This window comes from Lissotriton helveticus, chromosome 7, assembly GCF_964261635.1.
Source record: "Lissotriton helveticus chromosome 7, aLisHel1.1, whole genome shotgun sequence".
Taxonomy (NCBI): domain Eukaryota; kingdom Metazoa; phylum Chordata; class Amphibia; order Caudata; family Salamandridae; genus Lissotriton; species Lissotriton helveticus.
In genome coordinates this window covers 1474768999-1474795931 of record NC_136068.1, presented here as the reverse complement: position 1 = coordinate 1474795931, position 26933 = coordinate 1474768999, and the positions used below count along the sequence as shown (strand labels likewise).

General features: G+C 43.0%; 2 protein-coding genes across 3 annotated transcripts in view; one reads left to right on the top strand and one right to left on the bottom strand.

Annotated features, from left to right (window-relative positions):
• Nucleotides 1–321: 321 nt before the first annotated feature.
• LOC144767485 (uncharacterized) lies at nucleotides 322–5419 on the top strand. Its single transcript, XM_078650900.1, has one exon. It carries the CDS (start codon nucleotides 467–469, stop codon nucleotides 5306–5308), a length of 4842 nt encoding a protein of 1613 aa, XP_078507026.1. The 5' UTR covers nucleotides 322–466; the 3' UTR covers nucleotides 5309–5419.
• A 7259-nt stretch (nucleotides 5420–12678) lies between these two features.
• Nucleotides 12679–26933, bottom strand: part of LOC144770383 (uncharacterized) — a 720823-nt gene continuing 706568 nt past the window's right edge. The window contains exon 9 of one of the 2 annotated variants that reach the window (XM_078654861.1): nucleotides 12679–13850. In XM_078654861.1, coding sequence (XP_078510987.1) covers nucleotides 13453–13850 — 398 coding nt within the window. In that variant the 3' untranslated portion in view covers nucleotides 12679–13452. The remainder of the gene's footprint in view (nucleotides 13851–26933) is intronic. The other variant, XM_078654860.1, reaches the window with a different exon arrangement.

Here is a 26933-nt window from a genome sequence, read left to right as displayed (position 1 = left end):
ACATATAAAACACCATGAAAAACGTGAGGGAACTGCACCAAAACACGTGAGTATGAAGAGCACTCACCTAAAATAGTATAGTGTATGGCCTCATCTGGTGCAGCGGATTAAAAGGACACCCAAAACTGATGCCACTGCGGAAATCGGAAGTTAGAAACACATAGAAAGGGAGATGAATATTTGGGGCCCTCGAAGAATGTAGGTTCACTAATAAGTTCCGGATGAAACAGTGTGTGCTCGAAGCATTTGGTAGTGCTAATTTAATTGTAAATACTGTGTGTTCAGGTATGAATATGCTGTCTGATCACCAACTCTCTTTGGGAAATTGCTTGTTGATAAAGTGTAACCTGGGATACCGGCTGAAGATGTCCAATTTCTTTGATACAAATAACTTGAGACAATTTCATATCTATAGTTGTAATTTATTGTTGTTTTGCTAGTAAACATAGACTTATACCTTTCTGTTATGTCTTGCAGCAGAGGTTCACAAATGGAACCAGAAGTGACTGAAGTTTTTGTCAATGGCGTCCTCAGTGAAGATGTCCCATCGGGCAGTTACGAACCAGCAGCCTACTGGACACTGTCTACAAAAGAGCCTGGAATGCTGGTACGGGCAGAACCAGAACCTCCCCTGGAGATAATTGAAAAAGTAATAGGCAAGCCAGATCAGTCCGAACTGGACCCCATATGGGTAATTAGTGATGATTCAGACACAGGAGAATGTGAAGAAACTAACTGTCAGTGGGTGGCACCTGTTCAATACCCAGGAACGCTATCTGTGGTAGAGCCAGATCCAGTGTGGAACCCAATCAAGGATAGGGTAAACATGGCAATGTGGGTAGAAGAAATACCTGGGTTGAATCTAGTCAATGAAATGCAAGGCCCACCCACACAAGGGGTAGAATCTCAGCAGGAGGTGCCCATGGAAGATCCAAGTACCCTAAAGCAGAAAGAAAAAGATCCTCTTACGAACATTTACATAAAAGAGTCACATCCAGCCAGAAATTCAGAAGCTAGTCAATACAAGGTAACTGAGGAAGGCCTGCCTGGCCCTAATAAGATAGAAGACGTACATCAAATGCAAGAACTGCAGGCCAATTCCAAAATTGAACATATGGCAGAATCTCAATGCATTGTCCTGGAAAAAGAGCCACGTGTACCCTTGCAAATAGATGAAATCCATTCCAAGGTGGTACCTGAGAAAGAGTCATGCTCAATGAAAGTGTTAAACGATCTCCAGCTGAACTTGGACAATCTGTCTTCTGAAATGCTGGATTTAGATGATCATCAAGAATTAATGCCCATGATAGCACCAAGAGCAGCCAAACTGATAGTCGACGAGCCTCGGTGGAACATAGTCAGAGAAGTAACAGACATGCCTAAGACAGCAGAAGAGCACAAAAGCCAGATTTACAAAGATGGGATAGGCACTCACACACTAACAGAAGATCTTCAAATTAATTTGTTCGAAAACAGACCAAGCATACCCAAAAGGACAGCAGAGAGCCAATGGCAGTCAACAGGAAAAGAAACAGATGAGCTCAAGCAGATAGGAGGGACTTCATGGAGTCTAACAAATCACAAGTCAGACACATCCAAATTAATAGAAGACAACCAGTGGAATATGGCTAAAGAAATGTCCAGTATTCCATTGTGGACTGAAGAACCTTGGAGTATGCTTTACAAGAAAGATCAAGGTTCATCCAACACGGCCGAAGTACCTCAATTGAGAGTGGCCCATAAAGTAACAGCTAAGCTCGTACTGGAAGACGAACTTTTGAATAACTTACACTGGAAAAAGCAAGGCATATCTAAACAGACAGAAGCATTTTATTGCAAGTTGTTAAACAATGAGATAGGCAGTCAACAGCAGAATCTAGGAGAACCACGTAACATGCACAAAGAAATTCCAAGTGCAGCCAAAAAGGCTGAACACCCTCAATGGAATTTAGACAAGCAAGAATTAGGTTCATTAGATAATTCAGAAGAGGCTTCGGCAAATGTTCTGAAAAATGGGCAAAGCTCCCTCAAACTAATGGAAGTGGCTCAAGAGAAAGTGCCCTCAAAAGTACCAAACATACTCAAAATGCAAGAAAAACACCCGAATACATCCCTTAGGAAAGACACTGATATGACTAAACAGACACACCAATCACAGTTTAACGTTCTAAATGAAGATATGGATAACCAACACCAGGCAGAGGAACAACCCCAGTGGAAAAAATCCACAGGAGAGAAAGGCACAGTCAAACACATAGATCACATAGATAATCCCTTATGGCAGTTGGCCAAGGAACCATTGTGTACACCAAAAAAAGCTGAAGAGCCTTGGAGGATGGATCTCAAGAAAGAGAGAGGTTCACCAACACCCATAGAAAAGCCTCAAACAAAGGTGCCTCTAAATGTTCACAGTAAGCTCACACTGGGAGGGGAGCCTAAAAATAAAGAGCTTGTGAAAGAAAAGGGTATGCCTATACTGACAGAAAATGTACAGTGGAACATGTTAAACGGTGAGGCCAGTGCACCAAAACAGATAAATGGTCACCAATGGAAGAACCTAGAGAAAGATACAGACACACACCAGCAAATCGAAAATGCCGAATGGAATTTGGACAAGGAGTTTTTAATGACCCTAGGTCAGAATGAAGTGCCTTTGAAGAAGGTTCTTAAGAGAGAGCGAGGATCACCTAAACCAATAGAAGTTCCACTAGAGAGAGTTCACCAGAAAGTACCAGAAAAGGTCAAACTTCATGAAGAAGATCTCAAGAAGCTATTCAGGAAAGAGCCTGCCATTCCTAATCAAACAGAAAAATCTGAGCAGATGATGTTGCATGACAACAAGTTTGCCTTGAAGAATACAGATGAATCAGCTCAGTGGAAGGTGCTTAATGAAGATACAGGCATGACCAAACAAACAGAAGACCATCTAAGGAACCAGGGCAAAGAAGAGTCATGTTCAGCAGAGTGGACTATAGAGCCATGGAAGAAATCTCTCAAGAAAGAGCGAGGATCACCAAAACCAATAGAAGTACCTCAATGTAAGGAGCCCCAGAAAGCACCAGATAAACTGAAACTGGAAGATGTACCACGGGGAAAGGCTATCAAGGAAGAGCCTGACTCAACTAAACAGACAAAAGAAATGGTCAACTTGAAGATTTCTAAGGAAGAGACAAGTGTGCACAAGCATTCAGATGAGTCCCACTTGAAAATACCTAAAGACGAACCAGGTATCCACAAGATGTCTGAAAAAGAACCGCAACATAACTTGTTCAGGGAAGCAATTGGCCTGCGAGGGCTCAATGAAGTAGACGCTTTTCAAAATAGTTTGAACAAGTGTCTTGACCCATCCATAGAGTATGCAAAACGACCAGAATGTCCTTCAGGACAGCATATGTACAAATGCCTTGCCTGTGCCAAATTGTTTACAAGCCCATCTTTTCTGCACAGCCATTATTCCATGCACTTAGAGCAGAAGCCTGGGGAGTGTCCTGTTTGTGGTAAAGTGTTCGGCTGGCCACCACAATTGCAGCAGCACCTGCTGGAACATACTGGCCCATGGCCCTACAAGTGTTGTGTTTGTCAATATCATCCATCAGATCCTAGAGCACTTCTTCAGGGCAGTTATTCCAACACAGGTGACAGGCTTTACAGGTGTATTTCCTGCAGGCTCTGCTTTGTCAATGCGTATGACTTCCAGAGACACAAACAGAAGCACCACAACCCCTTCAATGGGAGAGGCTTCTCAGAAAAAGCAACAATACGAGAGTCTGGAAGGTTTCAATGTCCGGGCTGCAGCAGGTTTTTTGAATCAGACCTTTCTTTAAGGGTACATAGGTGCCGAGGAATTAGAAAAAAACTCCACAAGTGCTCTATTTGTGGTATGCAATTCAAATATCCATATTATTTAGCTAGGCACTATGCCACTCATACAAAGGTCAAACCCTTTCAGTGCAACATCTGTCTCAAGTCATTCCGCCGCCTGACTCACCTGACCCGGCATTATCTTATTCACAGCAACAGTCAGCTGACCCCAGGCACTGTTTCTTCAATAAGCTCCTTGGAACCCAACAGCCTGGTTCAGCAGCAGCAGCAACAAAGCTACAAAGAGGAGAAAGACAAGGAGGCTGAAGTGGCTCCATTAGAAATGAAGAGAGAAAAAGTGCAGGATACAAGCTTAGTAAAAACAGAGCCTGAAGAGGGCAAGGAGACCACTCAAGGCCAAAGGGATGGAATCACAGAGACAAGACCAAAGGAAAAACAGTTCTTGCTGCTGGATGACTGGACATTCCTTTGTTTGGCTTGCAACCGGGCTTTCGAGAGAAAATGGGATGTAAAAGTCCATAAGTGCCCAGGGAGGGAGGGGAGCATAGAGGGATCAAGGGGATATCAGTGCACTGTGTGCAGAAAATATTTTGCCCGACCTTGGTCACTTAATAGACATTATCGAGTGCACACGGCTGAAAAACCTTTCACATGCCAGGAATGTGGCATGTCTTTTCGCCTTTTGTCCTCCCTAAAGCAGCACAGCCGCACCCACGTAGGTGAACTACCATTCTCCTGCACTCTTTGTCACCAAAGTTTCCAGAAATCCAGTGACTTGTCTCATCACCTACAGGGACATGCAGAGGAAGAGCCCTACCGTTGCATCTATTGTGACCGCAGATTCTCTCAGGCCTGCAGTATGCAGCAGCACCAGCAGACCCATGCCCACATTCACGCCGCCTTGCGTGCTACCAAAGAAGAAATATCACCAATTGACAATGGTGACTACCAGTGCCATGAATGCAATACCATTTACCCAGATGCCAAAGGTCTACAGGAGCATGATTGTCCCAAAGATCTTAGTAGCCCTGTGGATACAATGCGTCGGAAGGCCTACATGTGCCATGTGTGTGAAAAAGGCTTCAAGAGTAAGTATGACTTGGCCTCTCATTACCTTATTCACACTGGTGAGTTGCCCTTCCAGTGCCCACAGTGTGGGAAACGCTTCCGCCGGCTGTCTCACCTCAAGCAGCATGATGTATCCCACACTGTGGCAAGACCTTTCCAGTGCGTGGTATGTAAGAAGGAGTTCAAGAGGCTGGCTGATCTCTCCAGGCATCGGGAGGTGCACAATAACCAGAAGGCTCACCAGTGTGGTGTCTGCTACAAGTACTTCTCACGTTCATACAGCCTCCTGCGCCACCAGCGTAGCCATAACACCTGTTTTGTACCCAACACTATGCAGGAATCCTTCATCAGCAACTCCTGCTTCGACAGCCAGGATCATTCTGCCTTTGCACAGATGGAAGAAGAGCAGATAGAGTAGGAAAAAAAGACTATGGACATTAATAGGAAGGAGCACCCCAACTTTTAGGAGCATCGCACACTTTGGCTGCTAAGTTGGTATGGTGGTATTGCCATGGCAATCTTATTTCATTGACAGTGGGATAAGTGAGAGACGATTGCAAGCTCTGCCAGATCATTCAGGTGAGATGCTGGCAGCTATGCTGCAGCTGCTGTTAAACAGGATGGATTATCCAGAAAAATACATGGTAACCATACTTCAAAAAGCACAGTAACCAGCAGAGATCCATACAAACACATGACCGCTCAGTCACCTGAAATCTCTTAAGAGGCAAAATCTAGCTTACTTACCTTGCGAAAATCACTCAAAACATATTTGCTCCTCCAACCCTACAACTTCGAAATTGAGGCTCGCACTCCGCTCACAAAGTGCTTGGTAGCCCCAATTGGGTTTTTAGCAGATAAGTTAGTTATGTGCATTGTTTGACTGACTTCTGAAAAAAACTGAGAAGCAGTGGCCCAGGTAACATGGTGGCAGCCATTTTGTATTTGCGTAGGCTGCCGATTCAAGTAACATAATTTTTCTTTTTGACAGTGCATTGACCCGAGTGTGACACCTGTCTATGGCCAATAGAAATCAGTCGTGTGACTTGCCCTGAAGAACTTCATAAACCTAAATCAGGGGCAGTAGTGACCTAAATCATCATTACTAGATGGCAACTTCTTTGTGGATCCTGTGAAATAGGACTGCTTGCAATAAGTTGGTGGCCTCAGTCTAGTTGCAAAGAGAAGGTTTCTACATACCCGGAACAACATATCTCACTGAAAAAATGGCATACAATCGAAAACAGTGCATAGAAGGGAGATGAACGTCTTACACCCCCTTAAGCGCCGACAGTAAGGGATGCAAGGTAGAGGAAATGGCCGCCCGAATACATTGGGATCATTGAATGTGTGGAGTAAGGCGAGTTTACACCCCTGCAGGCGTGCTGCATCTGTTCTAAATTGAGATTATGTACAAAATATAATGTGGTAGATGGGAAACTGGTAACAGCAGAGACACTTTGATCTTTTCTTTCGTTATCTCTGACATCATTGGACTATCTTGATGAAAAAGATAGATTCATTGTTTCCCTTCAGCTACATATCTGAACATTATCAATAGTATTCAGAGCAGACCCCCAGCCACCTCATTAACGTTCAGCGCTAAAGTTGCAATGTAACTTAACGTAACAGTATTTTTTATTATTTACATATTCTAACTTGTGTTATATAAATTAAAAAGGCATTGGCAGACTAAGAGAGTTACAAGGTATACCTTTTTAATGGAAGTAGTTGTTGTCATGTTGCAACATTGTGGCAGGATCTGATCACATGATCCAAGACACACAAAAACATTAGTTTGGGACTAATCCATCATGGTCACTCAGTTTCCCCGCTTGAGAATGGTCCAAGAGGCTCACCATTCTAGCTTTAGACTATTGTATAAATTAGACTCTCTCAGAAAGAGCAGAGCTTTGTGGGTATGTATCCCGTTTTCCCAATAATAATTTGTAATATTTAAGGTTTGCCTTCTAAAAAAGTTACTAAACACACAAATATTTTCAAAGCAGTAAGGCCTCTGCGCAGATGGTGCACTGGTGGCAGCACACCAAAGGCAAGCTCTTCAGAGCTAAGCTGCACTTAGTGCTGGAACCTTGATGCCCCAGCATCCCCTCTGTTGCAGGGGATCTGCTACTGTGCTGCATCTCATTCATCCCGCAGATAATGTTTGCTCCTGTTGCTGCCTAGCTTCAGTGCATCATACACTCCTTTTATTTGCAGCAAATGCAGTTTCTCTTTTCAAACCTCTCTCGATTCACCCTACACCATCAGATCATAAGACATTATTTTAGACCCAATGGCTAACTTCTATGTTGGGTTCCTCCCAACAAATCAACGTGAAGTTCTCACATTGAAATGGTCACACAAACCGGATATATTGTTATAACTAAAACCTGACTTCGTGATACTTCTGGGCCAGATCTTGCAATTACCATTCCCTCCGACTACTTGATCGTCTGTTGGGACTGTCAGATATAGAGTTAGTGGGGTCATGTCATTATTTTTCGCTCAATTCTGTCGTGCACCTTTCATGACAGTCATGATTTTCCAGACGCAGAGTGTCTTTTATATTTTTGTTAAGCATCCTTCACAGGGGAATTAATCTGTTGCCCTCCAGGACCCAGAACAGACTTCTCTAATACATTACCTAACTTTCTAGCTCTATTCTGGGCGATCATAATTTACATCTCGATTATCTTTCTCATCCTGACATTTCTGAACTTAAGCCAATGATGGTCCTTGGACTCTGGCAGGACTGGACTGTTCCCACTCACATCACTGTACATATTCTTAATCCCTTTTTTTATCAATCACACGTTTTTTCAAGAAAAAATCCCTCTTTCGTAGTCTGATCACCTTTCACTGATCCCTAGCAATATCACCACTTCTAACTTTCAAAGTCATTACTTAACTACCACTAATTATCATCTAGCCCTCCCTTACTTCAAAACTAGTCAATCTAACTTGGCAAATGCTCTCAGGGGGTAGACAAGCATTACAACGCAGTCATTACAAAACGCTACCTTTACAACGCAGTCATTACAACGTAACTGCCTTTACATCGCATGCCATTACAAGGTATGCCATTACAACGCATGTCACTACAACACATGCCATTACAACTAATACCATTACAACGCATGCCATTACAACGCATTATATGGTCACTAATGGGAATTTTTTAGTTTTAAGGAGGGTATGGGTTTGGGTTACATGGGGAAAGCATTTTTACCCCTAAACTATCCAACACTTACCCTACTGTTGCACTCACTGGAGTGGGAATAGTATTTTTTACCCCTACACTATCCAACACTTACCCTACTATTGCCCTAAAAGTATTACGCGTTGTAATGGTATGCATTGTAATGGAATTTGTTGCAAAAGTAGTTTCTAAAAATGTGTTGTGATGGCATGCATTGTAAAATCATGCACTGTAATGGATGCTGCGATGGAAAACTGTGTTGTAAGGGCATGCGTTGTAATTGTTTGCATTGTAACATCATATACTACTCAAATCTCTAGAATATATATTCTCTCTTTCTGAAACGTTTGATACCTGAATCTCATTATGTCTGGACTCTAGAGTACCTAGGAAAATGACCAGCACACATAGAAAGCTGCCCTCAGCACTCTGGATGCGGAATGCCACTGTAAAATCTTGAAGCACTGCTAGCGAAAAACCTACCAGATTGAAGCCACACTCCTGCATCATACTGGTATCAGCATGTGGAAACAATTGATCAGATCAGTAAACCACTAGGATTGGGACATAAAGTGTCAGCCTGTGAGTTGTTCTTGAGCTTGAAAAATCTTTTGAATCAGCCGGTATGCTGTAATGCCACACCCCTTCACAAACAGTATGTGATGATCGCTCTATGTTCTTTAAAGAGAATATAACCAACATGTATCAGGATTCTCATAATCCCTCTTTCTCTAACTCTCTGGCACTTTTTTCCCTTATGAGCTCCCCTGCAGGTACCTGGTAGAACTTCACTACCCACCACAAAGATTCAAGCCCTAATGATTGCCACCAAGTTAAGTTTTCCCCTCGACCCTTGTCCTCCTCATGTCATTTCCTTGGCATGGAATCTCATCGCTCCTGCTCTCACTAAGTTTTGCAACTTTTCCTTGACCAGTGATCCAGCCCCCAGCAACACGAAGCTTTCCCTGATAGTTCCTATTCTTAAAATGCCTTCTGATATTACTGTGATAAGACCATATGGTATCCCAACTGGTATTATTCAAAGGCAATTAGTAAGGATATGAATACAACCTTATCCAGAAGGAAACAAGGAGACTCTATTTGATTATAGCATGTGCTCATGGCATCATTTATGTACACAATTTAGGAAAGAGGAAAAAGGCATTTAGCAGTTGTGACAGCACTGCGATATACAAATAAAACAATTGAAAACAACCCAAATTGTACTTGGTGCTCAAGGTGTGTGAGTGAAAAACACGGTAGCGACGCAGGTGACAATGTGATCAGCGTGGACGGCGCATAGTGTCTGGTGCATAAATATATACAGTGAATAAATAACACAATGTGGTTCCAGGTAGTTTGGGGAGTTTGTTTAGGATTTGATGTATTATTCGTGAACCACTTTGTATGGAGCGCCTATGATCGTGCTGAATAGTCGACGGCGTTTCGATCCACATTAATCAGGATCATCATCAGGACTGGGTAGGGTCAAATGCAGGTAAGGGTAAAACAGACGTTGAAATCCGGGGTCCAGATCATCATAAAAGTCCGCAAATGATCAGGGCCACCATGTAAATCAGCGTGGGCAGAAGTATGGAATCCAACCAATGATAGTGTCAGGTCATCGAGGGCTTTAGAATTAATGCGCCACAGGGCAATTTCCTGGCACCAATCCAGCAGTGATCGGTGTGGAGAGAGTGAATCTCTGTAAGGCGGGGAGCTGACCTTACTAATTGCCTTTGAATAATACCAGTTGGGATACCATATGTTCTTATCACATTCTCTACCCCAATCCCAACATGGTTGACGGGTTTCTGCTCCTGTTATTGATACAAGATTCTGATGATACTGGCATCTTGTCCAACTACTGAACTGATCTCCTCCTACTTCTGTCACCAAAGGTTTTAGAGAAAGCAGTCAATCTCCAACTCTTCAATTATCTGGAAGACAATGCCTAATTAGAGCTTTGGCAGTAAGACTTTCAACCACCGCATACCACTAATGTTGCTTTGTTGGCAAAGTCAGATGAACCCAGAACCATTCTACTGAGTATTATTAGATTTATTTGCAGCATTTGTTACTTTATCTCACTCTGTTCTCATCTCTTGTCTCGGACCATTGGATTTTTTAAGCAAGCCCTCAAATGGTTTCACTCTTTTCTGTCAAATACAACTCATTCTCTATCTCTGCCACTTCTCCAGGCAACTCCATCAAGTTCAGCACACCTCAGGGGTCAGGGTCTAGTCAACTTACACCTCACCCCGCTGGCTGATTTTGTTCTGTTCTTTTGGATCTAAAATTTTATTTTGCCTAAATTATCATATCCACTTCCAAAACTATCTCTTAACCCGTTGACCACGGTGCTAATTCAGCTGCGGTGCGGGTGTTTTAATCAGTGGGTGGGTTCGCACATGCCCACCGTCACGTTGGACTGCCAGGCGCTGTCCACAGCACCGAACATGGTAAACTTAGGTCAGTTTTCGTGCCTGCATCTTCAAATGGCCAAACATAAACTTTCTTAAGCACAGTGGTGACAACACCAAGGTTCTTTTGTTTGGTAAGGAACACTTGACTTGGTCTCAACTGTGATGGCCTTCAGATTTACAATACTCTCATACTAAGGTCAATTCTGCAAAAACATGGGTGTCTTTTTTGACCCAAAGTCATCTTTTTCCACCTAAATAGGGCATGTGGCTGCCACTTGTTTCCAAATGTTGAGGATGTTATAGAACACCTTTCCTCTTGTTTTCACATTCTCTCACAAAACGGTGGTTCAAGCTCTCATCTCCTCCCATCTCTATTTAGGGGTACCAATCTGTCTCTTACTCTTTCTACAGCCCGCTTCCTCTTGAACCCCCCCTGCCCCCCCAATGCCTCTGTTTCCCCCTACCTTGAAATTTTACTTTGACTGCCTATCTGCAAACACTCATGAAGAGCAATCAATATTTCTGGCTCGATCGACCGCAGACATAGGTTTTTTACCCTACCATTGCTTCCATTCTCTATGTTCCTCATCTTTGTACAAGCTGGTCATTCCCCAGATCAAGCAAAGAAGACTGGGAGGATACTGTCCTTTTCTGATTGGTCTACAAAATACTAGAACTCCCTTTTAGCACGTATCTGCAGTATTCACAGCATCAGTCTCTATAGGAACAAATGAGACCATAGCTTTTCCAACAAGCTGAATCCCCTACTGACAGACTGTATCCGCTGCCAGGATCCCCCTTAGGTAACATCTTGCTTTAAACGATCACTTTATCATCAGCACGTGTTCTACCAGACAGCCAAATGAAACGCCCAATGGACTGATTTAAAATCCTGCCACTGAGACAAATATTTTTCCATCACCCAAGTTGAGACTGATCACATAGGACTTTCAGATGAAAGTTGTAATGATTGGTGCCAGCGCTTGTAAGGAGAGACATCACAAAGGTGGAAAAAAGACCTCCTGTTATAAGGGACAAGGGAAATGTTTTGGAAACATTCTCTGAAATGATAGACGTGATAACAGTGAGATCTATGCTCTGCAAAGAGAACTTACAAGAGAAGGAAGGTTCAATCTTCGGGTTGAGAGATGTGCTAGCTAAGTGTGGAAAGTCTCCAATGGACTGTAAAGCTGGGTAGAAACCTGGTGGCCATGTTATGGTTAGAAGGACACAAAAGAGGTGTGAGAAATATGCTTTCTGTTGAGAGAGAATGAACAATTACTCATATAATTAGGTACACACACAGGGGTCTGAGAATACCATGTCCTGTGAAGTATGAGAGATGTGAGGGGCATCCTATGTGGTAAAGGCCATGCGGACAGGTCATGAATGTCACCTGAATTGTGGTATACTTTTGAAATGTGAGGGAAATTTCAAGTAATTAAAGGAACATTGATTAAGTAATCACTAACCTTTGGATTTTTAGATTTATGTATTTGAAGTGTGGGGCCGCTATGCTCTTTCAAGCTTTAGAAGGGAGGATGGTCATTCTATGTGGCAAAAGGAATATCACATGTGATGAAAAGCCCATTAGATGTGTGAGGGTAATCCCTGCAATAAAGGGGTATTAAAGAGGAGTGATCAAAATCCACTAATGTGGGACATGTAACAGCAATAAGGGCATGCTGTGTGCTATGGGCATAGCAAAGTTACTTATGAGGGGCATCTTTCAAGGTGAATAACATTTGAGAGATACTTTCTCTAATGAGGGTAAAACTAGTGGACAGAACATAGCTGCTGATGAGGGATGTGCGAGCGAAGTGAGGGACTCCTGTTCGCTATAAAAGAAATAGGAGCATGTAATGTAGGTGAGGTTCTACCACTGATCTGAAGAATGGAAGATGTGTGAAGGGCTATGTGGAGATAGACATGTAAACATTGTGAGCTCATCCTCTTCAATGAAGGACATGCTAAAGGAGGGACTGCCCTGTGTAAGGAAGAATGGAAGATGCCAATAAAACCCTTCAATGAGCGATTTACAGGATAAATAGAGACTCAAGGATTATAACTAGGAGAGAGGGTAAATCTACCTTCTTTGGCAACATGTAGATAAATGTTGGGAAAAAATGCATGGCAGTCAAGTGTTACGATATGGGGCACCTGGGCTAAAACATGATGAGAAGCAATAGGGCTTCCCACCTTTAATAATGAATGAGCACCATGCATACCAGACATCTTTTGCCATAGAGCACTTTTGAGTGATGGGTGAGCGTCATGAGTCATAGTCTCTGAATATAAGTATGTTAACACCATGCAAAAAAATGCTCTTTACATGCATCTTAATTGCTCATGAAGCTATTAATAGTATTGACACCAACTATTCCAGAGCCTGATTTCCCGATCCTTTTGACACCCGCACCATCCACCCAAGGACCTTTCTATGTCACCTCAAATTGTGCCTGGAATGTAGATACCAAACTTCACTATGCTTGGCTGGTCCATAACTTAGCAATCTACACCTATCGTCTCGGTACTTTAAACTAAGCAATCTGCTCTGTGTGGATAAAGGCCCCAACAAAGTCCACATGGTCTGACCCCATAACACCTACGGAATTACAATGCCCAGCCAAGCAAAATTAAATCCTAGATTATTTTGCAAAATGCTATGCAAAGCTGCCATACATTCACTGAATCATTTATATCCGTTTTCCAATATACTTAATTTCTGTCTTAATTCGGCTCTAGCAAACAAACACTGTCCCAATGTACACCCGTGAACTGTCCTCCATATGGCCCCCACTGTTGAAAACATTTAGGGGCCATGTGCTGCCTGCAGGGTAGCGGATATTCAGCAAGAATGTATTGTGGCCACAATGTGTCTACGGTTGCTGAAGGGACACATAGCCTTGGATACCCCAGCACATGCCTTCCACTTTAGCTTAATGTAGAAATACATTCTCTTGCCGTATCTTTAAGTTGATTCGTACTCAGAGTGTCGTATACATTCTCTCCTAGTGTTTCCAAGGTGAGAGCTTGATAAGTACTGCCTTCATTGCTGTCGCTGCTAGGTTTGGATAAATGGTTGTTTTGAATCATCGTCTCATAGAGTCCACTTTTTTCCTGCATTTGTCCATTGGCGTCATTCAGAGGACCAGAGGACCGACATGCCGGAGTGACTTTTTCGTAGATGTGCGGCGTGCCTGGCGTCCCATCTGTCTGTATCACATAACGATTCTCATAATGGTGAATTGGGAATGGTGACTTGATGCTGCTAATGGATACTCTCAACTTTGCTTGGTCACTACCCATGATCCTGCCATCATTGATATTCTCTGGAGGAGACATTGAAAGAACAGCACATTAGAAAAGGCTCTTCAGGATATAGCAGGAGTGCACGTTAAAAAAAAGACTTTTTACGTATTAGCACCCACTTAGTATTAATCTGTAATCAGTCCTACCCAAGTCATGAAGGTGGAACACAATCAGAATTAAATTGCTCCACAAAATCAATGAAAATAAACTATAACTACCCCAGAACACCATGACCCGGCTCACAAATCAGTATTCAGTTGCACCTTATGGGACAAGACTTGGATTAAATATCATCCATCAGTTCACAATACAATATGACAAATGAAATGCTTGTGTCTTCTTACTTGAAATTGCCCATGAATTTGCGAAAATATAACTATACTGCAATATCTTATGAGGAGATAAGGTATGAGATAATGAGCAACGAGTTTGCTAAAGTATGTACCGTGCATTATCCAACAAAGTTATCACTAGTAATCCAGAATAAGATGTTTTCCGTTCATTTCTTAACATGAGAGACACTCGTTCTTTTTCCATGAACTGGTCATATGAGCAATGTCGACAAGAGTAATGAATCTTCAAAAATATGACCTATGAGATTCCTACGACAGAAGCTATGAGTACCATACATTGTATGCTATTAAATGTGCCTCTTAATGAGACTCTAGTTCATGACATAACATTATTTTAATTTAATATATATTTGAGACAACAGTTTGCAAAAATTGAATTAACTTATTTCCTATTAGGGGCATGAATTAGTTCAAATATAGGCCGTTTTTGAAAATACCAGTTGTACGCAGCTAATTTAAACTAAAGGCCCAGAGTTATCTACATTTGCTGCAACACAGCAAGACAACGTGCTGCACTTCATCAAATGACGAGAGCAGGAATTAGTCATATTTTCCAACATAGGGCACAATCCTGCTCTCTCTCTCTGCGCTGATGCCCATGCTTCACCCACTGAACGCCTTCCCACCGCAGAATAATTCTAGGCAGGGACTTGGCCTGCCTTACATTACTCCAGATATACTAAGCCAAGCAGAGCCACACAAAGGTGGCTGTGCGTGGCCTATCTGATTTAAGGGCTTGCATTGCCATGCGTCATCTTGCGTGACGCAAAAGCAAAGCTAGCCCTTGATAAATCTGGGCCAAGTTTCTTGAGTGACCTGCCAACTTTGAAAATACTTTTACCTAGCTTTTCGTCTGAACCCGGAGCTGCACCCCTTCAACCCCAGCACCTTGGGACTCCCACCGGTGAGTAGCGTGCTTTAAAACCCTTGATTGATTGACAGTGTGAGGAGAGGCAGAGCCTTGAACAGGGTTGAGAGATAGGGCCAGACTGGTGTTGCGGGCATCAGGTGTTATCCCAGGAGACTGGAAGGGTGGCAGAAGGTTTTGTTACTATGGGTCGGCTTTACAGCGGTGCTGCTACATCAACCCCCAGTAACAAACGCAGAAGGGGGCTAGTCAGGTTAAAATTGCCAGGGCTGCTTATAGTTCTCAGTCCGATTCTGTTGGGAGAGGAGCATTGAACACCTCACACCAGCCAAAAAATGGAGAGGGTGTGCTGGAGAGCAAGGAGAGGAGGCAGGACTTAGAGACCAGCTCTGACAGAGAAGACCCCACCCATCATCCAAAAAAACACATTACAGAGACTTTTAATGCTGCTGCTGACAGCATGGGATAGTTGTAAAACACCTAATGGACATCATTTGGGCAGAGTCTCCACACAATTAATTGGAAACTTGCTCGCTTCAGGAATTTCCAGCTCACTGTATGCACACTCTGTGATATCAGCTGTTCTCCAGGAGACCGTGCGAAGATAGCTATTTTCCACGACTCAGGCAAAGTTTAAACCATGAATCTGCAACATTCATGAAGAGAACTGTGTTAAAGGGTATCACATTTACAAAGTGTTGATAAGCCACGCAAAGTGGCTTCAAGCCAATTTGTAAATATGTTGCAGGGCATTCTGCCACCGGAACGTCAGAAACTATTATTTTTCCAAACTATTAGTCAGTCTTTTACAAACATACCCACTTTTGCAAGATAGGTGTAAGGCATGTGTAAGGCATGTGTCAGGATATGAATAAGGAAATACATGAGTCAGACATTTTCCAAGGCAAGGATTGGCTCAGATATCAATCAGGAATTTACGAGACATGGTGCAAGTCATCTCAGGTTTTCTCCACCACTGAGCTGAGCACTCTGCATGCACATTGGAGGTGCTCTACAGTTTTGCCATTCTAGTTATTAACTGCTTAACCACGGCGCGAATTCTCACGTGTGTGGCGGTTTGAAAGAGTGGGCGGTGCCCATCGGCCAACGGAAATGCACAGCACTAGCAAAGTAGTGCTAGCGACGGCCGTTGGCCGACAGAAGCAGCGAACAGTTTAACAGTGCCTACGCTGACAAGGAGTGACCAAAAGTGAAACGCAAACTTGAGTATGTATGGGGACTGACTGCCCCGTTATCTTCAGCCATGAAGTGACTAGCAGAGGTGGAAGTGTGATTCTAAGCCAGGGTCAAAGGCTTCTTGGGGAGATGGTTTATGTGTTTGTTTGGGACAGTATGTCCCCTCTTTACATAATGGTGGGTCTTCCAGATTTGTTTTAGCCCTTTTATGAGCATGACAAATTGAATGCTCATTTGATTAACCCCTCTCTGAAAGTGCTGGTTTACATTGGGTTGGTGAGGTTTTCTATTGCTTATTTCTTCGCAAGACCTTCAAATGGATCCCCCTGAATCCAGAAAAGACCATCACCCATGCACTCATAACTAGTAGACTGGACTACGGAAACGATGTCCATGCCAGAATCAACAAATCCTTGCTATGCAAACCCCAGACCATCCAGAATACCGCGGCCACACTCGTCCTCAGCATCTCACAGCATGAACACATGACCCAACACCCGCGAGACCTCCACTGACCCCAGTCGAGAAGAGAGTAACTTTCAAGCTACTCACCCATGCCTACAAATCCCTCCACAACACCGGACCCAAATACCTCAACGACAGAGTCTCCTACCACGTACCCAAGAGAAACGTCCGCTCGGCCGACCTCTCCCTCGCCGAAACCCCACGCATTCACAGAACAAGAGGGGGTGGAGAGCCCTTTCCTACATCGGGGCAAAGACCTGGAACGAGCTCCAGATCAATGTCAGACGCTCCCCGAACCTGCATGCCTTCAGGAAGAGCCTCAAGACCTGGCTCTTCAGCTGCCTCAGAGTCCCCCTGCTCTTGGAAAAGTCTCTCTTGCCATCAACTCTTGTCACCTTGTAATGGTGGTCTTCTACCGGACTTCATCAAAGGGCAATCCATATTCAAATGCTGCTAAGTTTCAGCAGATCTGACTTTCAATAGTTTGATCTTTGAGCCCACCACAGCCATAGGACAACTCTGATGTAGTCTGCCTTCCGTCCTTCTGGACTGAAGACTGATTTGAGCTTTTGAAAAGGCAACACTTTGGTTTTCTCAGGTTTCCTCTCCTAGTCAACAAGGAGGAATAAACATTGTCCACCTAGGACCTGTATTTTTATTTTATATATAATCTTTACAGCTAGAGGGCTCTGTGGCTCACCCTGGAGCAAATGTATTACTAAGAACTGCACCTCTTCTGGGGTTAAATTATCTAACTCACCCTGGAATCAAGCATGTGCTCTAAATAACCTTTACAGCTCTGACATGTGGAGAGAAGAGAAGTTATTCTGCCTTGGGATATTAGAGCTGGACTGCTCCAGAAGAAGGGCACTCAAGGAACTGAGATCCCCCACAAGCCTTGAGCTACAAGTCACACGATCAAAGCAGTCCCTCTGGCATAGAGAAGTGAATATAAAGGGTATTCATCATCTGGATAGAGGAGCCTCAAATAATCCTACTGACTCTTTCAGTTTAAATATACATACTATTCCCATAACTGCAGTCCGTTGGCTTCCACGTGTGGAGGTTGAATTAGTAGCGCCTGATGTCATGGTACATATGTGTTTGCTGCACAAGATAGTGATTCTCCTTCATGCAGGCTGGCTCTGTCCAGGTCACACTTTTAAACCCACTTATACTGCTGTCCAGGACCCCTCTTCGAATAATGATCTACCTGATGGGTGTGGGGGGGAGGCACCGAGCACAATCCCTTTGTATAATACTACAGTAGTTTCCCCTGCCCAAGTGAAACCAATACCTCCTTCTCATCCTGTAATGCTGTTAAACGCATCAGTTTTGGAGTTTATTAGACATGAAATTCACAAAGTCAACTTGAGCATATCCAACAGTTCCAACCTCTAGCTCATTGCCTAAGAAACCCAGAAAACTTGAACTAAAAAGTGAAGATGCCTTTCTCTAGTATAGAAGTAGCCTTTAAAAAGGCAGCAAATTGGTTGGCTTTGACTTCCCATCTTTTCCACAAAAATGGGATAAAGACTATAAAACTGGCATCTTTATCCCATTCTAGATTAGTCCAGATTATTTGAAATCTTTTTACATTGATTCCAGGTACTCTTAGTAGTGGCTCTGAGTGTATGAGAAACAAGATGAATGGAATAAAGAATGAAACCTGGGGACTTTGTAGTGATGACTCTCTTAGAGTCAGACCTTAGAGAATTATCTTTCTCCTGGTAATCTTTTCTTTTTGTTTATGGCAGATCATCAACTGTAGCTCAGTATATTGGTGAAAGTTAAACCAAGTTCGGTCAACATGTCACTAAAAGGTTCAACATAAAGTTTAGAAAGTAAAGGGGAATGCACAGAGCCCGGAAGAACACCACAAGAAATTGGGGAGGGTTGAGATAGAAAGTTTCTAATCTTTACTTTTTGGAATTTGATTTATAAGTAAAACCTGAAGCGATAAATTACTTTTTTTTTACCAGATTCCATTCTCTTGCAGAAGCTATTGAGAAGGGTTTTATGGCCAACCATATCAACAGCCAATGATAGATAAAAGTGAACTAACTGACAGGAGAGCCCTTCAGCAAACGTGCAAAGAATCATTGGCAATCCTGATTGATTTCAGTGCTTTGTGTATAGCAGAAACCAGAATGGAAATTACATTACCCATTTCATGATACTTAGTGGATTATTTGCCTAGGATGGGAGTCCAGTGATAAGTCTGGAATTCTCAGCTTGTTGCAACGGTATTTGTCTTTTAGAAGAGGACCAGCAAGATCAATATTAAAGATGTCTGGAATGTAACCATATTCAGTGTGGGGCCAGCCAGTGTGGGATGAGGCAAATTTTATGCTCCTTAGATGATTTGTGTCAGCAGAGTAGTTAAAGGTTTGGTATCTGATTTCACCTTACTAAGAATGGTAGAAGTAATGGAGATAAATGCGTTACACGAAGCGGAATTCTTCTTGTTATTCATTGTTATCCCATCATCATGAAGCGAATGGGGAAGAGGACCACTCTATCCTAATTTACTTTATTTTTTTTGAGAAATCAACAGCTAATTTGGTGCATCTCGAGTCAGAATGTCATTTTAAAGAAGAGTCTGCAGATTTTCCCTGTTCAGCAACTTTCGACTATGGTGGCCATAACTGTTGATTTTTCGTTTGGAAAACAGCTTAAGTGTATGATATCCATTGAATGCTTCTTTCGAACAGGGCACAAAAGGGAACAACTGAGAGTTCCTATCAGTCTACTGATAATAGGATCATATTAAAATGTCATGCGTGGAGATTACTAGGCTAATTGTAAGTTGGTTTCAAACAATGTTGAAAAAGACTGTTGTCGAACACATTTTTTCTTTTTCTCAAGAAAATATGCTTACGTGAACAGAGGAATCAATCTGTGAGCAAAATTAAGAGTTCAGCAATAAATACATTATTTTTCTGTGGTCGTTGATAGATGATGTTGAGTTTCCAAAGTTGTTTATAGGTTCTAGCAATCTCTATTGGCAGATATTGGAAATATTTTGAGGTAGACGTTTTTGCACAGAGTTCTACACTGTTAATAAAGAAGCAATACCATACATTTATGCAAATATTACCACGGAGTATCGATATGATGATCTATAATGTTAACCCAGGGTGATACTATGCAGTTCTGCAACGTTAGCATGGGTGTGGAAAACAGACAGCTTAACAATGTTTACTTATAATCTTTATTGTAGAATTTGACAACTCTACAATTTTTACTCAAGGTAATTAGCACACAAAATTACACAATAAAAGTAGAGATTGTTATTGGATGTTTTATTAGGAGCATTACTGATTACTCACTGTATTCATATTTTCTGAGAAGATTTTAATGGCAGGTAATTCTCTCCGAGTGCTTGTAGGCGTTAGCAATTACAAATGTGCTCTCAAAGGCTAGAAAGTGATGTTTAAGGAAATTACTCAAGTGTATATAGGCACAGAGAAATACATCAAATGGATCCGAGGGCATTTGACAGGAGTGATTGTGGGTGAAAAGATGGCAAATAATGGAAGTAAGACTCATACTGCCTGGCCCTTGATAGGCACAACTAGGAATAGGTCCTTTGCTGTGGTCCTCATCTGGGATGCCTCCCCAATGGGAGCTCTGTTTGGGTAACAAATAAGGGCATATGCATAGGAGGAAGAACCCACCGTTCAATGGTAAAACAGAAAAAGGAATAAAGGAAAATAGCTACATCCACGGAGCCAACACCCTCACCCTGCAACTGACGTGAAGCAGGAATGAACATCAGGCTCTTTGGCACCTGTGAAAGACAAACCATAAGTGTAGCATGACTGTAGAAAGCCTCCCAAAGCACGTTGGTGGATTTCTCTTACCCTATGGTCAGGGTTGCCCTATCTAAAATGGCTGCTTCACGCTCTGGCCTTCACCGAGTGGTGCTGGTGGGTTGCTTGCCTGGGTATAAGAGTTAAGCCATGTGCCATATTAAATGGAGAGTAAGAATGAGCTCATCCTGGGAGAGTGAACACTTCCCCTGTGATTGACGCTAAAACAGCCCACAGGACAACATTGGCAATTGGTCAATGCTATAGAAAATCTTGTACCAGTGATATATGGGGTCTAATTACAGCTCCAGAAGGTGTTAGCATCACCTGGGCTTTTGTGTATTGTATTTTCTGCTGCTCTTCTCACATACCTGTAAATAAAGGACTATACTTCTTTGAAGTAAGAGCAATGATTGAACATTGTTGCTGTTGAATGTCATTTACTGCTCATGCTGTGTGTGAATTTTCTGAACCCTGACACCTCACACAGTAAGTCTAAATTGCTCACCTATTGTTCCTAAAGAGAGTGAGGTGCCCGCCGGCAGAAACTTGTTTTTCGAATTGGAGTTCAATAGTATTGGTGGCCCTGCGATGCCAGTACCAAGCTACAGTTCAGGTGTAGGACTGGGACAGAAAATACGTCCGGCACTAAAATAAAAGTGGCCCCCATTAGTGAATTAGAAAGCTAAAAAAGTGCCCCATGTGTGCAAATTAGGGAACTTTTGAATGTGTACAGACATTCAGTATACATAAAAACTTTATTCGTCGTCAGACCATAAAAGTACAAATACATATGTACAGCGTATTGGGGATTTAAAATTAATATAAAGGATATTGAAACGCCTTCACAAAACATGAGCATAACAATTCTTCTTTGTAAACATAGTAATTTTCTTTTATCATAAGATTATTAAAAATAACCATAAAACTGCCTGTCGAACAATTCATGATAACCTGATTGAAGGGCATCGCAGGCTGTTTAAAACTTTATTACAAATGAATGACGAAGATACACTAATGTAGTTGTGCTACAGCTAGCATAACAAGCATTTGCAATGCAATAGGTCTCGCCTTTGATTAAGTTAAAGCCATTTGCTTTGCTAATGGTATTGTATAACAAAGCAAATGGCTTTAACTTAATGAAAGGCGGCGAGACCTATTGCATTTTTAATGCTTGTCTTTTTTCGTTAGGGCAATAAAATGACAAAAGACGAGCATTTCACTCAAACGTTTTTATTGAACTACTCATCATACGATGAGCTGGAATTGAAGGAAGTTTGCATAAAGGCACGGACCAGCCACTGAAAGCATAATCCCATATGTTTACACTTCATGCTCATTCTTTTTGGCAGATAAAGCCACAGAGGCTAATGGAAGCAGAGTGATTTCATCTCGCTATGGTTACCGCATCTGTGTCTTGTAGGGGTAGTGGGGGCGGGCAAGTAGTATTGTTTCAGGGATAGGATGTGGGGAGAGAGAGGGCACAGCCAATCAGTCAACCCTTCTCCACTGTGACCTCCGTGCAAGCTGTGGACTTGGGAGATGTAGATCAGTGTTCGAGCCTCAGTGTAGACTCAATATGCTGTAAAAATTTGTAATTTTTTTTAAATGACTTATTGTCCGCCCGCACTATATACATGCACAAATGTTAATAGCAGGGAAACAGACAGCTGGACCATTTCCTCTTGCTTTTGGTTACCGCATCTGTGTTTTGTAGGGGTGGTGGGGGCGGGCAAGTAGTGTATGGGAGAGATAGGAGGTGGGGAGAGAGAGGGCACAGCCAATCAGTTAGCCCTTTTCCACTTTAACCTCCCTGCAAGCTGTGGACTCGGGAAATTGTTACTGTATCCACACCATACACAGCCAAACGGAACAATGTAAGAAGTAAGAACTTCTATTTCCTGCTTATAGGTAATCAACTTTCAACCTTTCTTCGCTACTTTTTAGAACTCCCCAGACAACAGTTATTTATCTCAATATTTCCAAAAAACCCGACATAAAATGTGCCTTATTTACAGCTAGAAATTTTCTCAGTTCGATCTTTTTTACTTGAATGATGCTCTCCTTTCACTACATCCTGTCAGTCAATGCCTCTGAGTGTCCCCTAGTCTGTTGCAAGCCTACCACCAGAGTCCCTCCTTAGGAATCCTAAACTATACTATTCTTCAAAGTCACCAACCCTGCAACACCTAGCCTTCCTCACCTGTCTACGCACCCTGCATCCCTAAATCACAGCTTCTCCCTGTGGGTAACCTCTCCTTGCAGTCTGACACCTCCCCTACCCTATTTACTTTCCCCACTTGCATGAAGTCAGTCTAATAAGGTGACCAAACTCCTATTAATGTATAGCCCCCCTACTAGAAACTCAAGAAAATGGGTTGGTTTCCGGAGAGCATAGGACTAACAAATAACCAACGTATGTACACCAATAATTATTAATTATTGTATTAACTACTAACTCTGAGTAACACAGTAGCATGCTACCTGCCAGAGAGCGCTTTAATGCCTCATAAGGGTTTCAAGCGCTATATAAATAGATTTCCAATCCAATCCCCAGTGGCACTGCAACTTCTAATGAGAAATCCCTTGTCAGGTTTTATGCAGCTCCAATTACTATGAAAATCAAGAGTGGCGCTAGAGGCCAGACTGCTCGTGCTTGTGAGGTAGTTTTCTGAGTGGAGCAGTTGCATTTCACTAGCATTCGGCGATGCTGCACAGTCTACGGGTGCCATCCCCGCTCCCTAACCCCTCGAACCTGCTTTCAAGAGCTGCAAGAAAGGCTGCACTAGAGTCACAAGTTCCAAGTTACTTGCAAATGGGAAATAGCCATTTGGCCCTGGGTTTAGTGTACGCCGTACTGGCAAAAAAGGTGTGACCTATTGATGTGGTCAGGGCAGGATAGCAACGGCAGCCTTTATGACGGGCAGCATTGAATAACCAGGAATTTGTGAATGAGTTTACGTGCAAGTTGCCGTGCCTAAATTGTATATATATTTTCCTGTTGGCCGGTACCTTGATAAGATCGAGATAGCTTTCCAGGGAATGACTAACTTTGAAGCCCTTAAATTCCTCAGTTAATCTGCCCTGCTTGCTGACCCTAGAATTGTTTTGCTCTACCCAGTCCCAATACAGCACTTTAATTTGTTTTTTGGTGAGGAGTAATGGACAATTAACACTATGCCCTGTTGGCCCAATACTGGAGATGAGGTTTCTGATGTGCATGAAGCCCAGGTCCTGGTGTTAACCTGGGCTTCTATGAGAATTCACAAAGGCATATTATCGAGCCCATTATCGCCGCTTTAGTGGCAGTTTCCTGCCGATAATATATCGCCCTTTCTTGATAATATGGCCCTAAATTCCTAAGAAACGTATTCACCATTGGTAAAAGATCTCTTGGTTTTTCAAAACTCCAGAGCTCTGCCCCATAGAGGGCACTGCTCACGGCGTTACATTTGTATAGCTCCAAGGCCAGTGCACCTGGTTTTGTGTAGGAGCGACAATGTTCCTTCCTTAGAGCCCCAGTTAAGGTAGGCCTTGTTGAGGTGTTGTTTCCAGGCCATACCTACAGACAATCTAATACCCAGGTAGTCAAAGCAGCTCACTCTGTCTAGAGGGATATTGTTTAAGGTTAGGCACCCTTTAAAGGATTTTTGGTGATTCAGCAACATCAGTTTTGTCTGTATGGTATTTATTTCAAGTCCCTTCTCGTCACAAAAGGACTTGAATCGATTTAGTAAACTTTGCAGCCCAATGGGTGTTTTAGAGATGAGGGGGGTATCATCTGCAAAAAGTAGAGTTGGCATTTGCTGGTTCCCTAAAGAAGGGATGTCCGCTGGAGCAGCAGATAGAAATCCGACCACTTGCTTAATATATAATGAAAACAAAGTTGGTGCCAGGACACAACCCTGGTTGACCCTATGCTTGATTTGGACATTATCGGGGACTTGAACCTGACTGCCCCATCTCACCCTGGCATAGTTCTCTTCATGCGTATTTATCAAAGAAAAAGGAAGCTGTTCCTCTGTGTTGCAGAATCGCCTACCAACTAATTAGTGGTGGTGAGTCAGGGAAGACAGAAGGGAGGTAGAGGGATCGGGGATCCCGCATTTGCGGAACTAGGGTCCTCACACACCCAGCAAGCTAGGTGTCATGCTTCATCATATGGACCTGCTCCTCGTTGAGCCGGCGCTGCAATGCTCAACGGGCACCCGCGAAGTGGCTCTTTATCGGAGATCTTTTGTTCCTTTGCCGTATGATGAAGTGGGGGTGTGTGGCCCGTGTGGGTGTAGATAGTGTGTTGTGCTATGGGAGTGAGTTAAAAAAGGTTGGATATTCCAAAGCGATACGTTTTATTCTGGTTGGTAATCCACCTTACTAAAAAGAAATATATACAGAAGAGAGGCACCAGCCCTGTCGGGGAAAGTTCATTCACTAAAGTGCTCTTCTCTTTGGGTCGACATGTTTCTTGCCCTATTGGTCAGATGGTACCGTGGCAATTCTTCAGGACCTATATATGTGTGTAATCTGTGAAAAAGGGGGGTTGGTGTTGGATATCTACACTAAACGGTGCTGTTAAATAAAGAACTACCATTCAGAGGGGACTACCTATATAAGTTAGTGTAGTCTGGAAGAAGAGGAGCTGGGGATATAAAAACAAAACAAAGGAGAACAGTGTGTTAAACACGTGGTGTCCTGGTTATCTCCAATCAGCTCTATACTCTCATACCTTATTTGTCAAACCTCCTAGCTAGGCAAAGTAATTACAGTGCAATGTGATTTAAAAACAGCTAAAACACATACGGTTCAGTGGTGATTTCTCTCATACAATTTGGACCCATATTGGAGGCCAAACATTGTCTATGCATTGATTGATGTCATCAGACGTAGTTATGATGTGATAAATTGGCCACTGGTAAACAGCACATTAAGTGACAGGCTGAAAAAAACAGGTTTAAAGCCACATATTCTCTCACTATGTTTCATTCATTACGATGTTTGTATAAGTGTCAAGCGGTGGTAACATCCGCTTGTAATGGCACCAAGGTTGCGCTGGGATGTTAAAAACACCAGGGCTAGGTGTCAGATGTGCCCAGAACTCACCTCCCTCGTTGATGCGAGGAGCTTCAACGTGGGAGGGAGGGTCGTAGGGCGCCTCAATAGTAGGAGCCCTGTTTGGGATAAAGGATATGGTATGTTGTTGGTAAAAACCCTGGTCTAAGGGGCCGTTTGAAATTCAGGGCACTGACTACCTCTAGCGCTGACGGTGGAGTCCCTCCGCGGCTCCGTTAGGGAGGCTGAGAGACCCCGCAGTGTCACGGATGGCAGCCTGCAGAGTGTCCCCGCCCGCCACGGATCGCAGCGGCTCCCCGCCCGGCGTAGGTGTCACTCACCTCGATTGCAATCAAGCGTGGATTCAAGCCTGGTTTCAATCTTACTTACTTGACTCATCTGGAATCCGCATCAGTTACCTAGCTTCCGTCACCGGTCCCACGGTCGTGGATGTGCTCGTTACCCCGGGGGGAGGTCTTGTAGTACAACACAAGCGGTGGTGGGCGTGGTTCCGTGTCAGGACTTCCGGGTGTGTGTCAAGTAAGCTTCCTCGATGTCTGGCTATTCGTGGCGGACATGTTGGAATGGTGTTAATTGTATCTATTGTGAACAATTATCGGTGCTTGCCATGAGACGTGGAGTGTACTATTTCAGATTGCACAGTAAAACAGCATATTTTACTGGCATTTCATCTGTACCCGCTGGTATAAAAATATGGGTGGCGTGGTACATGGATTAATGTAGGATGAAATGCAGCGAATATTGGCATATTCTTTTACTGTGCTAGTGTGTCAAAAACTTCTTTGTCGTTCAGAGTGACTTAGTGGGGGAGAGAGTGCCTCCTCAGCACGGTTTAAGGTAACCCAAATAAGAGGGGTATTAAGAAGGTGACCAATATCAGATTTCATGGTGTTCTCAAGGGAACATATAATGTAGATTGGTATATGATATAACTGGGTAGTTAACACATGGGCCACGTGTGCGCCTCTGGTAGTATTTATCAATGACAATATTGATAATGCAGTCTAGAGTGGCAGTTAGAATGTCCTTCACTCATTTATTCCATAAATAGAGGGTACATACGTGGCTTGATACATACGTGTGTCAGGGGGTTACCTTCCATTCAGTGATGCCCATGGTATATCGTCATTGAGTCCCTTCGTGGATGTGGACAAATGATGTATCCAACGCTGCTCATTCCTAAAAAGTGTGTTGCGGGTGCTACCAGGGAGGTGATCTAATACTAAATTTAAATTTAAATACATTTTATTGATAACTGTGCGATTACTTAAAATCTTTACAGTATAAAACACAAGGAACATCAACCCACCCCCCAGGCACACCCATTGCCCAGTA

What these genes read in the sequence shown, in the direction of transcription:
- LOC144767485 (XM_078650900.1), top strand. Translation starts at nt 467, where the DNA reads ATGTCTTGCAGCAGAGGTTCACAAATGGAACCAGAAGTGACTGAAGTT.